At 36.3% G+C, this 14,654-nt stretch overlaps 1 protein-coding gene across 3 annotated transcripts in view; it reads right to left on the reverse strand.

The window, feature by feature from the left end:
- ARID4A (AT-rich interaction domain 4A) overlaps positions 1-14,654 on the reverse strand; it is a 50,508-nt gene that overhangs the window by 33,757 nt on the left and 2,097 nt on the right. For 2 of the 3 annotated variants that reach the window (XM_062635651.1, XM_062635650.1), the window contains exons 3-5: positions 13,406-13,516; positions 10,899-10,964; positions 9,872-9,962 (exon numbers count right to left, since the gene is read on the reverse strand). In XM_062635651.1, coding sequence (XP_062491635.1) covers positions 9,872-9,962; positions 10,899-10,964; positions 13,406-13,516 — 268 coding nt within the window. Of the gene's footprint in view, positions 1-9,871; positions 9,963-10,898; positions 10,965-12,012; positions 12,316-13,405; positions 13,517-14,654 lie in introns of those variants that run through there. The other variant, XM_062635652.1, reaches the window with a different exon arrangement.

A 14,654-nucleotide genomic window follows, 5' to 3' on the forward strand; every position in this document is an offset into this window, starting at 1 on the left:
TTCTTCCTTACTTATGCTACCTTTTAATCCTCCCTCTTGCTACAACAAACACCAAAAAAAACACTAAGTGGAAAGAAAAAGACTTCGCGGAAGTTTTTGCTACACCATCAGTGCTATGTTACCAACAGACTGCGAGTGCTGAACAGGCCCCTTTCAAAGAGTACAGACAAGGTGGCTGCAGTTTGGCATTCCAGTAAGGTAGAAGTTTATTTGTATGAGGTCAAAGTGCAGAGTACTACTCTATATTTAAACTACTTGAAATGTGCTTTGTCCACTAGTGAACTTTGGGGGGGAAGGAAGGAGTTTCAAGTGTTCTGCATATCAGCATGATGATTTTGACATACTTTAATTAAGAGATCTCTTGAGCTAGTGTGAATATCAAATATACGTTGTTAAGTTTCAGCAATTGGTTGCAGCAAGAAAAGCACTTTCATTTTTCAAATAACTAAACAGAACAGTCACATTCTCATAGTCTTAGATTAGAACCATAGCCTGCAACAGTAACTATATAGAAAGGTACAAACAAAAATTTTATTAAGCTTGATAAAATAAGCTTTAACATTCCTCCATCTTCAGAGTACCACTGCTGCGGTATGGTTCACTACTGAGTTATCTTAATGGCTTATTTTATAATACTTGCACATACAAAGCAACTAACCTTTCCCCCCATTCACCAAAAGCCTAATATTTTAAGAATGGCAGATACTGATATGCCTAATTAGCTGTACTAGTTAATAGTATTTTCAAAACTTTTAAAATATCGATACCAGTAAGATCCATCAACCTCAACATCAGCATGTTAGTCTCGAAATCTTCTAGTTGGCTTACAGCACACAAAGCCACTGCTGTGACACTTCACATTAATGGGAAAACAAAGTATACGCTCTTCCCCTCTGCAATACTAATTCAGCATTGGCACCCATTGATCAGCTCAGTGCAAACACCAGAGTGCTCAAAAGAATTATGAAGTCATAGGTTTATTTGTCATAGGTTTACATTAATGAAAAAAATCTATATCCTTGCCACCCCTCTGAAGGTAAAGCTCCATTACACACTCCAAACCTGTCACTCAGCAGCTCTCCGCACACTTTGATAACAATATTTCAGGGGCATATTTTTAAGCTTTAGGGTGATTGGGTTGGTTGGTTGTGTTTTCTGGGTTTGGGGGATTTTTGAGTGTTCTGTGCACCCTACAGTGTGTGCCATTTCTCATCGCTCTCAAGAGACTTCTAAGCAGATTTACCACCCTTATCTTTTGCCAAACACATTCAGAACCAAAGTCAAAGTACTAATTTTTACAAAGCATCATTATAGGAGACGGCTGCTGATTTTCAACAGGTAACTTTACTGAAAAGAGCAAACAGAACACAATACTTGACAGTAAGTAAATAAATTTAGTTTATCTCCAATTTTGGAAGCTCTATTTAATTAAAACCACTATAGTACAGGAAAAAAAAATAAAATCAAACAAACCATTCATAAGCCAGCTGACATAGACCATTTTTTCATCCCTAAAAGATAAATCTTATAAATATTGAGTGTTAAGTAAAATACAATGTGAAACACACTAAACTCTACTCCAATTAGGATACGTAAGGAAATTATGACAATTAAGAACTGCATGAGATATTCTGCTTTCCTCAATCACAAACATGCAAGTTAATTTAGAACTTTGACAGTCACAAAATTAGATATTTGCAACCAATATGAGGAAACTATAGACTGAAAATGGAACTGCAACTGCAGAAGTGTCAACTTTATAAATTTATATTTCACTTTGATGGACAAAACAATGTGGAATTAAAAATACATAATGCTGGGTAATTAAGTTTTCATTATCACTCCCCAGACCCAGAGACAATGAAAGCTTTCAGAGCTGGCACTCACGTTTTCAGTCCTATTCCCAGTCTCATACATGAAGACAGATTTACTCCATGTCTCAAAAAGCAGCCCTCTTCCTACAAGCCTTTTCCTGCCATGTTTCTGTTTTCTCTAGGTGAAGGTACAGAACTGGCCTGTTCTACAAAAGCTGCTTGTGCCTTGCTGTAGAGGGAAAAAGTGCCAGGCCACTCTACAATTTCCAGAACTAAAACAGGTGGACTACAAAAAAAGAAAACAAACACCAACCCCAAAACACCTTCTGAAACCCCTCTTCCTGCTCCTGAAAAGAAAGCCACTCTTTCCAAGATAGTGGAGTACTTTCTCTCATACAAGAAGCAGTTATCACCCAACTTCAGGAAAGGTCTACAGCAGAAATTCTATAGGTTATATTCCATAAGAAAGAATTTACTGGACAGTACCAGTTGTGTTAAAGGAAGGAAAACAGGAAGAGAAGACAGGGATGTATTTCCCCATAAACATATAATGTAGTCAAAGGATGAATTTACAGTGCCACAATATTTACATCAGAAGAGAAACTTACAACCCTGTCCTTCCAAAGAAACAAGTATGAAAAAGCATAAGGCCTCTAAGTACTGCCATTGCCTAATCTTGTAGTAGGCACGTACTTGTGGGGCAACAGGGTGTGCCAGCTGACTACTTCAGTAAATACTTCTGGAAAGAAAATGATACCTACTAGCCAAGAACCTACACACTACTATTTAAAAGTCAATATAAAGAAGTAGGAAAGACAGAAAGAAAAGCAGCATTTCTACTGGCCACAGGCCTTTCTTCCAAATATGCTGTTGCACGACGAACACTGACAGAAGGGGAAAAAAGATGACTAAGCAGCACAACCTGGAGAAGTGTCTCCATCACAATGCTTGTTCTAGTCCCAAGAATGGAGTTCAATATGCTCTGTATGGAACATATTTTAACAGTGATAATAGAACAGAAATTTTAATAATTTTGCTGCATCTCATCTTGTCAATATCAACAGGAAAAAAACAGAACTAATTCCCCCTCCCCCTGTCTGTGGAAGCCTTAGCAAGCCCAAGCTATGACAGAAAAACAAAAACAAAGCTTCCCAGTGAGAATCAATGCAATACTTCGCCAAAGTTAGAAAAAAAATCCCTAGATTAAAAGCTGAGTACCATAAAAATGCATTAAACAGTGCAACTTTCAACTCACTACTGATTAGCAGGTATTTTCCACTCCCTGCCTGTAGCAGGCCCTTATATGCTTTTAACAAAAAAAAATACTAACCCTGCCCTCATAGAAATGCTATCTCAACATCAGTTCTCACTTACTTATATAACAAATGTTAACAAGTCCACAAATCAAAACCATTTCTAGGAACTGTGAAGAAACTCATCAGAAAACACTGCAGATCAGTTTAACTATAACTTGTTTATAAATACCTTAAGATTAAAATGAAGTTAAAAAAAAAAAAAGAGAACACAGCAGGACACTAGTGATAACATCCTCATAACACTTACTTGTACACAGAGCAAGAAACACACATGTTAAGTTTATGTAAGAATATGTAATATATAATATAAAACAAGGCAGTCCTGTAACAGACAGGTGAATAAGAAAAACAACCCTCAAGGCTGTTTATTTGCTTTCTCATTCCCCATCCCATTCAGAAACTTTTAAATCTACCAAGACAAAGTATGTACCAAGCAGTAAAAATTGCCCCAGTGTCACTATGTGCACTCAATTATTTTCACCAGCTGCCTGACAAAGTAGCTGCTTGCAAACTACCAGAGATGTTATCTATGAATATATAGATAAATGTGTGCAAGTTCCGTAGATTTGTGGGTTTCAGCTGTGGAAACAATACAGAAAGTACCAAGAGTCATGCAATACTGAATAACCTTGTTGACAAGAACTGTACTAACTACTGATTCACCACTGTTAAGAGGGCTCAAGAGCAAGATACTGAAGCATATTGCGATACTGGAGAGACTGCAGAACTCAGTTTAACAAAAAAAAAGGAAATGATTTTAAATAAGCTTCAGTTCTGCTAGAAAGTTTTTATGAAATATTCCTGAAAATGCACAAGTACAACCTTTGAGTCTACTCACAGAAGACTATCCTATCTCCCTACAAAATCCTACCGCCTGAAACTTCAGAAATGCCACAGTAATATTACTACTGTACATGTAAGGACATTAGAGAAAAAAATTCTACCTCCTTGCCTTCCCTACATTGTTGTTTGTATGCAGTTTACTATTGTTTTTAACACTCAGTCCGCATCGCAATAAAGGTGGTTTTATAACCAAAGTTCTATCCAGTTGATTGGTAACAAGGTTCAGTTAATAAACTTTTTCACCATCACATCTATCCCACTACCTGCAAGTCACCTGGCACGTAAGCACAAAATCTTTTTTTTAGATTTGCCCAAAAGCAACCAACACAGCTCTTGCACAGTTTCTACACGTCACAGGTGCACCTGAACAACAGTAACTACATGGAAGGACTTCATGTACAAGGTCTCCAAATACAGGGTTTTCCTTAAAGTTCAGCCAAGCAACATTTTAGAGATTAAAAGAATAAATTTATGGTGGGTGAGGGTGGTACAGAGCACCAGCAAGTGTAGACAACTGGACCATTCCCCTGTCAGACTTGTGGTTTTGGATTCCTAAATGACACATGCACAGTCTGAAGATGAAGTGCTGGGATGCTTCTGGGATGCAGAACTCAACAGGATGCTGGTAAGAACCGGTTGAACATGCCACACAAACATGACTAGTGCCTTGCACATACTACAATGTGCATGTTCTTCAAGTTATGAAAAGACAACCCCCTGGCATTGATGAAATCACGCCACCACAACTCACTGGTGGGAGGTGATAGCTTTTATCATGCTTCACACAGGAATAAGACATGTTAGGAGCTTAAAGTTGTAGAGAAGCCAGAATCATGTCAATTTTTCCTGTTAGAATAGGTATCTTCACAAGGCATCAGAAGAGGAAAACTTTTTAAAAATAGAAAAAGATGACTATAAATAGCTCCTGTTTGCAACCCTGCTCCTGAAAGTCCTAGGACATAACTGCTGGTTCATTTTCTGACATTCTCAGAATTATGAACTGGGATTTTCAAAATCCACACAACTTGAAGGAGGACCAGAACCAAAGAAGCAGTACCTTTCATTTCTGTCATTTGCCTTCCTAAGGCCAGTACTGCAGAGTGATGCAACTGGTGGCTGAGACTACACTTCATTTCCAGAACAACTCAAACAGACTACCCAAAACTTTTACTTTTCTCAAGGATAAGCACTTGGATATCTTAACTCCTCTCAGCACACACTCACTTTGCATTCCCTGGAAACTGCCACAGTGACTGTATGAGAGAAGTTACTACCACATGAGAATCATTGAATAGTTAGGGTTGAAAAGGACCTTAAGATCATCTAGTTCCAACCCCCCTGCCATGGGCAGGTACACCACATACTAAACCACGTCACCCAAGACTCCACCCAACCTGGCCTTGACCACTGCCAAGGAGGGAGCACTCACAACTTCTTTGGGCTGAAGACAGTACAAGCAAAGGTATGTGACTCAGTTGTTTCAGAAGCAGTGGCTGGCTTACAGCACAGCCAAGGTTGGGCCCTGTTGATGTATAACACGGTGCTAGAGCCAAAAAGGAAGAGCTCTGTTGGCTTCGCAGACTCATGCAGTGTAAAAAGCAATGAGAAAAATAATTTCTTTACTACTCTGCCATTCCATAACTTAAAAGGAAAAAAGACACATCTTCTCTTACATAAATCTACTGGGTGAAGCCTGAAAGCCATAACACTCAAAAAGTGAGGAATCACATTTGCTTTCACTCTAAACAGTATATGGAGCCCTACTGCTGACAGCAAAGTCTGGTAGAAACTGCAAATACCTTTTGTTCTTCCCCTCCTCCGTATTTCCTACCCATTTCAAGGTAAAATTAACTAAAAGTTAATACATGTTTTCTCTTAAAAACTTTTTCATGACATGAGGACATGACAAGGCACAAAGATCAATGTATCTGATGTGTTGGTTTGTTGAGGTTTTCTTTGTTTTTGAAGTTGTAGATACGGTTAAATCACATATACTTAATAAGATCTAAGCACATACAGATTATTGACCTGAGCTTTGTGACAAGACAGATGTCACTTTCCTATTGATGGGGCAATGAAAAAGGCTGTTCCAACAGCAAGTCTTCAGATGCTTGCTCAACTGAAATACCATTTCTCACTTTCATAATTACATCACTTCTAGTTCTCTACAGAACTGATACAAAAGTGTTTCCTTAAAGAAAATGCATAAGGATTTCTGTTTTCTGAAATTCTGGTAATGCTTGTAAGATTCCAGAGAGAATGTGAAAGAAGAAAAACATAACTATGTACTCTGTAAGGTGGGGGCTGTGATTTCCTTTTGCTTTCTCAAGTTTTTTCAGACATTATTTCAGTATTTACCTGAACCATTTTACAAGTTAATGGAGAATCACATGGATGGTATGCTAAGTATGTCATAATTCAAACTGCTGAAAGCAGATCTAATGCCATGCAATTATCACCTAGCAATATATTCAGCACTTCAAAAGCATCAATGCAGCACTTTAAAAATTGTAAATTGAATTAACTCAGTTTAAGTAATTGCACTTTAAAGATTAAAATATCATAGCATCACAGAATCATTTAGGTTGGAAAAGACCTTTAAGATCATGGAGTCCATCTGAGCCATTTGTTATCCAAATAACTTAAACCACTATTACTGTCATCCCACTTAATATTCAACTGAGCAGATGAGAGGGCTGACTGGTGCAATGGCATCTTCCAGACACTGTTAAACTTCCACTCCAAACAGCCTTTGTTTCTTCACCTACTTATACTGAAAAGCTGAATTTCAAAACTAATTTCAAAAGTATTTCCAAATCACAGCTGAAAATGTCAATACAAGTAAATGGGTACAGCAACATCACTACTATGTAAAAACAGGTGAAAAAGTGACTTCATGGCAGCTACAATAAAAATAAATCCTTATTTATTTTGGCCACATGAACACTACTAATATTCAGGAGATACTGTTACAACAGAATAACTGATCATCATTGTGACTCTCTTTATTATGTTGGTGGCAAGTGAGCAAACTCAACACAGCATTTCTACTGGTCACCTTATCGAACAAATCGGAACTGCTTCAGCTGACTTTTTTTCTTCTTTAGATACCTATCTGAAACAGAGAACCTAATTTACAAAAATGAACATTATTACTTCTCGCTAGACATTCATGCAGATCATTTTGGTGGATTTTTTAGGTAACTGTACTTAATAGTTTGAAAATGTTTGTCTGAGTATATTCCTGGTTTTCCTATCCGCATCAGTCTACTTCCAGTTCACAGAGAAACAGATGCTACATAACACTGAAAAAATAGTACAGGAAAAGCACATACTACCAAAACACAAGCTTTCCCTTGTGCCTTCCATCTCAAGCCTGACCACATTCAAGAAGACATTCTAGAAACCTGAAAGCTGTTTAATCCACTTCCCTCTCAACTCTTTAGCTTTGACTGAACTGCTAAGTAGCACGAGCCACCACCTATTAAAAGGAACCAATTCAACTTTGCTTCACAGCAACATAAACATACACCTAATATATACCCCAAACTTTCTATGTTACAGTGGAAGTAGAAGGCAAAAGATAAGGCTTATTTTTCACACCTCAATGTTTCTGTACTCAACCTTGAATATTTCCCCAATTTTAAAAGCAAAATAACCATTTTAATGACACAAGCTTCATGATCTGCTTACTCTGGACAATACTACTTGTGCTTTCAACACCAGTCAGCACATCACCACATAAAACTCACAAAAAAAGCTTGTAAAATCTAAACATAATTTCAATGCGTTACAACTGTATTTTCATAGTCATAGGTATACATACTTTATGTGCCATATTACAGCCCCGCATGTTAACTTACGGTAAGATTACTTAAATACCACAATATTAGTACATTTGCATATGGAAAACATACGTTTATTTTACCTGTTCCACCTGTCAATATTTTTAGGGGAAAGAAAATGACAGTAATAACTTAATCCATTGGTTCAAGGTTTTGCACTTTAAAAAAAAATAAATCTATACAGTAAAAATCATGGTATGCATGATTTCTCTTTTACATTACTGGGGAGAGTTCAACAACTTCTTATACCTAAAGAACAATCCACTAATATAGGGCAGAACTTGTATACACCATTCAAGTAAAGATTTTTAGAAGTGCACTGCTCAAAAGAAAAGGGGGAGGGCAGGAAGGGAGAGAAAAAACAGACAAAATTCATGCCCCCAAAACTGAGGTTTTAAGGTTCATCTGTCAAATATAAGACGACAAATACGGTTTTTTATCAATTACTAACTGAAAGCTTTTTCTGTCACTAAAGGAGCAATATGTAGTGTTGGTTTACTGATGCAAATCTTCTCGTCCAAATTCAAACAATTACCTAAAAATGCTACTTTAAAACTAAAATAAGTGAGTTTTATAATGAAATACTAATTCATAAATCATGGCATTATTACTACAAGACTGTATTTCTTATCTCTTCTGTATCAGAAAGGTGAATCTAAGTCACCATTGCAGACTCATGCAGCATAAAAAATACTGTGCTCTTCACTGAGTATGTCACACCACAGTACTAAACCACATAGATCTTAAATCTTCTGCACTCCAAAATAATCCTTCCTTTTCTCCCTGACCTGATATATGCTACAACCTTACAGCTAAATTTACAGTTTTACAGCAATGGTGTAATCTTGAGTGAGCTTTATCAACAGGCTTATATTTAAAGCATGCAGTAATAATGATAATCATAAAGTGATAAATCCTTCCAAATTCTCTGCAGCAAGAGCCTTATCCTGATCCCACCAAAGATGACATAACCTCATCTACTGCAATGGAAACATTAGATTACTGAAAATGCCTTCTTTATAACTTAAAAAATGGTTAATGAATCAAAATAATTGGTACTTTGTGTGAGAGAGGACTCCTCAGGAATGTATGGAAGAACACAAAGTACAGCTGAACACATTCAGTATACAAGGCAGCCAGTAAGAAGCACAGTTTAAATTTATAAGTACTGATCTCAAAAGCAATGCTGAAGAGTAACATGTACAGGACAATTAAAAGGAGCATGTTCCCTCTACACTACTATTAGTGAACATAACGCCCCACTGCTGTAAATTGTGCAAAAAAAATAAAAATAAAAAAAAAGACAGGTGCTTGCAAAGCCCTGATTCAAATACTTGCAATGAATTCATGTTCAACATAGAAATTTTGCTGACCCTGCATTCTGAAGTTTCTATTTGCATAAGTGAAAAAGCACATGACCCTCGAACATGACAAGCAAAGTAACTTTCTATTTCACTTTAGATATAACTAGCTTGAAAATTATTTTAAAGCAAAAAGTAATTCATGTTATAAATTCATGCTCCCTTTGTAAGCTGTGATGTGTCGATTCTTTTCCTGAAAAAAAACAGATCTCATATTCCATTGCTTCATATAAAACACAAACCTCAACAAAAAAAAGGAGTTCCTTCAGAACGCAGTGGTACTACCAATGCTTTTTTTGCGTACAAGATTCCATTTAGTGAAAGAAAGCTAGCATTTCAGTCATTCATTACATGCCACAGGTTTTCAGCTAGAAGTACAATTACAAGGCTTAGTCTTAAAATCTGCAAAAATTATTCTGAGTTACAGTGAATGAAACTGACATCAGTTGTGCAAATAAAACTTGAGTGCTCAGCTCTGCAATTACTTGTGCAACAGCGTCCCTGAACATCAAGTAGTTATTATTCTGTTTTAAATGGAAAAGGAAAGAAGATCTGGAAGACTTAAGAAAGGCCCCTCCAAAAATCTATCTCAGGTCTTACAATACAAGATGTAATTAATTACTTACATTACTTGTAATTAGAAAGACTGTTCAAAGATTACAGATCATAAATTAAAGCATGTGGCTACTCACCTACAGTATACCAACTAGCATCTGTCAACTTGCTGATAACAGCTTCTTGAAAGGATCCATCAGGCATTTTGGTTTCAACCATTGCACCAACCTGCAAAAAGGAGTATCTCAAGGTTACATGTAATCCCAATCTCATAATGAAGAAAACCCATGGAAGCATTAATTCTTCCAGCAAGACAGCCTTTTTTTTTTTTTTTTAAGACTCATTTCAGCTAAATGTTGCTTTGTAAAATTTAGTTACTTAACTGCTAAGAACAAAGGTCCTTAAGTACACAGGCTGAACAGGAAATAGTAAAGCAGTAAGAAACTCATATCACCTAAGCATGATCTACATCATCTCAAGAAATAACATGAAGGCTAATTAGAAATAAATATTCAAATATTCAAAGTAATTATTACTTTATTATTGACATGCATGCAATTCCTCCTATGTCCCACAATTTAACCACCGCTATATGTATCACTGTCAGAACTTCAGTAGCAGCCTACAACATGCATTAGCGTTCTTGCAATAGCTACAGAGAAAAGACAAATACAGAAAAAGGGATCTCCTCAAAAGAGCTCTATTCATATCTGGCGTTTTGTAACCCAGCTATGTATTTTAGCAGACAACTATTACATATCACAGAAACACAAACCAATACACATTTTTATATAAAATACATCAACTATTTAAAAATGGAGTTAGAGCAAACTAACTTCAATTTACTATTGCCTAGCAGGCTTGAACTTCATAATCAAGTTCTCGATTACTTACAAGAAGTTTCAAAGTTTCATTACTTACGAGAAGTTTTATAACTTCTAAGAAGCTACAAAAATCATGTATGCAAAACTGTACGAAGTATACTACATGGAGAAGTATAAACAGCCTCTAAAAGCTGCAAGAGTTAAGACTACTCAGAATTCAACTGAATTAAAGTGATGAGCCTCCTTCTGTTAATTCAAATTCTGTAGAATAGCACTAAAATTAATAATTTTACAAATTATGTGAGCACAGGATTAAAAAAAAAGCATGCAATGTACATACTCTTAGAGGTCCTTTCACTTGGTCATCTTGCACCAACTGAGTTGAATTATCCCCCTTCAGGACCACCTGAAAGATATTAATGAACTTTCTTACATGTATCCTATTTTTGATAGCATACAGAAAGCATATGAAACTGCATTAATAACAACAATTTGGAAAATAAAATCTTTATAAATCAAATGGACCCAAACGTTATTAAACACAAAACACCTGTTTTACTGACAGGGAGCCCCAAATATTACTCTTAATATTCGATATCAAACATCATACTTAGAGAGGGCAAATCAAACATCAGCTATTCCAAGGCAAAGCAAACATATTTTGATGTGAGTGTGGATACTGATTCAATCCAGGTCACACTTGGAACTGGGCTTCCAGATCAGGAGATTAAGCAGCTTTTTTTTTTCCTCTCTCTACTTCGACTGTAGCACTTTATTGACAACACTCCAAGTACTAAACTACAACCAAAATAAATTTTTTTTTTATTAAATGTGTATCAAAAAAATCATGTAGCTAACCACCATTTCTGCTACCTTGAGCCAGAGAAAGTTTTTATGGCAAAGATGCAAATCACTATAAGCGTAATGAAGGTAAGGATCAGTTACAGCATCAGTAAACTACACTTCTCCCTTTAAAATCCTACATTTGAGAAGTTAACATAAAGAAGTTAATGTAAGCCTAAGCAATTTGAATCCCTGAGTCTGCAGACTCAATTTAGAAACATAAAAGATGGATATTTAGATGTCAACACTGTTAACAGGTTTTGTTATCACAAAGACACCTATGGTGTTTAAATAAAAAAATAATCCAAAATTCCTGTTTCTTTTCAGGAATCAAAAGATCCAGAAGCTTCCTTTCCACTTCTGAAGATGTCCAGTTTTCTGGCTCCCTCAATTATCCCCCAACCATAGTCTACACTGTATTTATAAATGTTAATACACATTCAAGTTAGTAACACACTTCATTCAAATTTTATTTAACATTTTCTATCACACTGAGATGGATACAGTTGTCCTGCTGCTCAGGCAGACACTACTAGAGTTTCTGGACTCTGCACTTTTGGCAAGTGTGTCGGGGTGTGCCTACATGCTCTTAATTACAATATCAGGCTTACCTTGTTAAAACTTCAATTGTTACAATATAATTGAGATACAGTGACACGAATTTCCACCAAGTCACAGCAGCCTCATATATTCCAAATCTTATCATGGAGTCATAAAGCATATGATTCTAATGAGACAAAGAAACTCACACCTCTTACAGTTCAAATACTCTATCAGACCAAAGACACAGATGCAAAATCAAGGATGTCAGACTAGGATGGGCAGCTCCCTGCTTCCTATGGAGCTTCTTATTAACACAGGTTTCTAAGGACATCACAGATTTCTAAAAGTACTCATTAAGAACAGGGCAAAAGACTCCAGTATCTGAATTGTTTGGGGGTTGGGGTCTTTTTCCTATTTGTGTAAAGCACTCTAATAAAGTGATATGAGCTATACTCATATAGCTCTTCATAACTGGAGAGGCTGATCACTTGATCTAAGCATTAAAGCACATGAAAACTCAGATGTGTAGTTATTAAAAGAAGATTTCATCTATGTTAAGGGGTTTTGAATCACTAATGACTTATTTACCCATTTTGGACAGTAGATGAGAGTAGGAAGTGGAAAGATTTTGACAAAATAAAGTAGTACAACAATTTCTCTATTTACTTTGAATGTTTAACTTTCATTTAACTGTATTTTATTCTTGTTTTCCCATGGTAATACTTACAACAGTACTGTAACACCAAAATAATGACTTTCATTTTTTGTTGTTTTGGTGTGACACCTGTAAATGGGAATGAATATTATGTGCCAGTACCACGCACAGGTAGAAACTCAGCTACAGCCAGAGCATGTTGGTTTAGAAGCAACAGCAAGACACTCGAAACTTTAAGAGATGTTATCCTGGCCATTTTTAAAAGCTGGTCTAAGAAACTAATTGTTACTTTTTTTTTTATGTTGACTTATTACTTATTTTGGTTTTGTCTCTTAAGTTCTAAGCTACCAAATTGAGAACGTCAATAAGAATGAAATGGAATTTCTGCTTCAGAAGAGGTTGCTCTTATTACTCATGTAAAGCCATAATCCTCTATTTGTAAAATCAAAACTGACTGCTGTGAAACTGATGCACTGATAAACAGAAAACAACTGCGATCAGGAAAGAAGTAGCACGGATAGGCAATGTGAAAGCTCATTCTTGTTGCAACCTACTCCCACAAAAATAAGAAAGAAACACCCCTACCCCCCCAAAAAAATAAAACAAAAGCCCACCACAAAAAAAAAAAACAACACAAAAAACAATCTCAAACCCAGCACCAAAATATGAAAAACATGCAAGTGTTTTTTAAAATTCCTATAGCGAGGTGATGAACATTTCCAAATCTTCAGGACTAGGATAATCTTCTCTGACAGTCTTTTCAACACAAAGCTTTAATAAAATCAGCAACAACCACAGTCTAGTACCTTGACTTTCACAAGCCTTTTCACCGTCTTAATCTTTGCCTCGCAGAAGGCACCACGGTACTTGGCACTGACATCAGTTCCCACTGTCAGGTAGGCAGGCTCGTCTGCTGCCTATTAAGAAGAAAATAAGAACAAGTTTAGTTCTTTTTTTTCTTTTCAGCTGCATCATTATATATTTAATTTTACATCTAAGCTTTCAGATCTATTGACTGTTACATGAGTAACAATGTCTGCACTAGGAACTGCAATCACACTGCTCTTTAAAAGGAAAAAAAAAAGAAAATGAAACCAACAAACAAGTTACAGGAAGTTTTGTTTTACCAGTGATGATGACACTTCCCACAATTTTGCCAGCCTAATTACTCTCCCAGAAATATCTTTGAGGGTATTAAACTGATATTTCAAACATCTCCGTTTAAAAAGGGTAATAATGTACAGGAACGTCTACCAAGGCAAGTCATTCCTACACAGTATATAAAAGGAGAGCATTTCAGTTGTAAAAAGGCTGTACTTTTCTCAGCTAACAGCAATCCAATGACAGAGATTACTGAAAACATTCGAGACTGCTATCATCCCGCTAGTTAAGTCTACAACATTCTACATATAGGATTCTTTATTCCTGACAACTAACAGGAGACTCTAGAGAAATTTGTTGTAATCTTTCAAACAGCTGTTAACTAGTGTTTCTGATTTCTAAAATGCCTTATAAAAGCTTAACTGCTTATGCATTTTAAGAGAGAGAAGTATTTCTCATCATATTTTCCTTAGTCTGGACTTTCATTACTCAACATTTCACTTTATTGTGCTTGTAGCAATTCATAAACAAGGGTAAAACGACCACGTTGAAAATGTCTATCAAGGCATCAAGGAAATCATAGCATATAAAATAACTACTTTTCTGTTCTTACTTAGTGTTTTAACTACTTTTTTTAATTACTTTTATTTCTTCGACTCTGAAGGCAAAAAAAAAGTTTTCTCTTTCCTAAGTTGCACCGCAATTGTTAAGCCTCTACCGAAAAAGAAACGGGAACAGCTAAGGCAGGACAAAAGCTGTGGTACTGCAAACTTACAAACAGAGGCTGCTGATACAGGAAGCATTTAGACAGCAGCCCAAAGGACAACAATTCAAAGACGTTGTGAATTTTCAGACTACTCCTGCAAGATGGTAAGAGCTTCGCTCACCCACACCTCAGCTAAAGAGCAGAAACAGGATACACAGCATGCACCGAAACCCCAGACAGCGTTATCC

The sequence above is a fragment of the Pezoporus occidentalis genome, unplaced genomic scaffold, assembly GCF_034315485.1.
Source record: "Pezoporus occidentalis ecotype Australia unplaced genomic scaffold, CSIRO_AGI_Poc_V1 ctg46, whole genome shotgun sequence".
Lineage (NCBI taxonomy): Eukaryota > Metazoa > Chordata > Aves > Psittaciformes > Psittacidae > Pezoporus > Pezoporus occidentalis.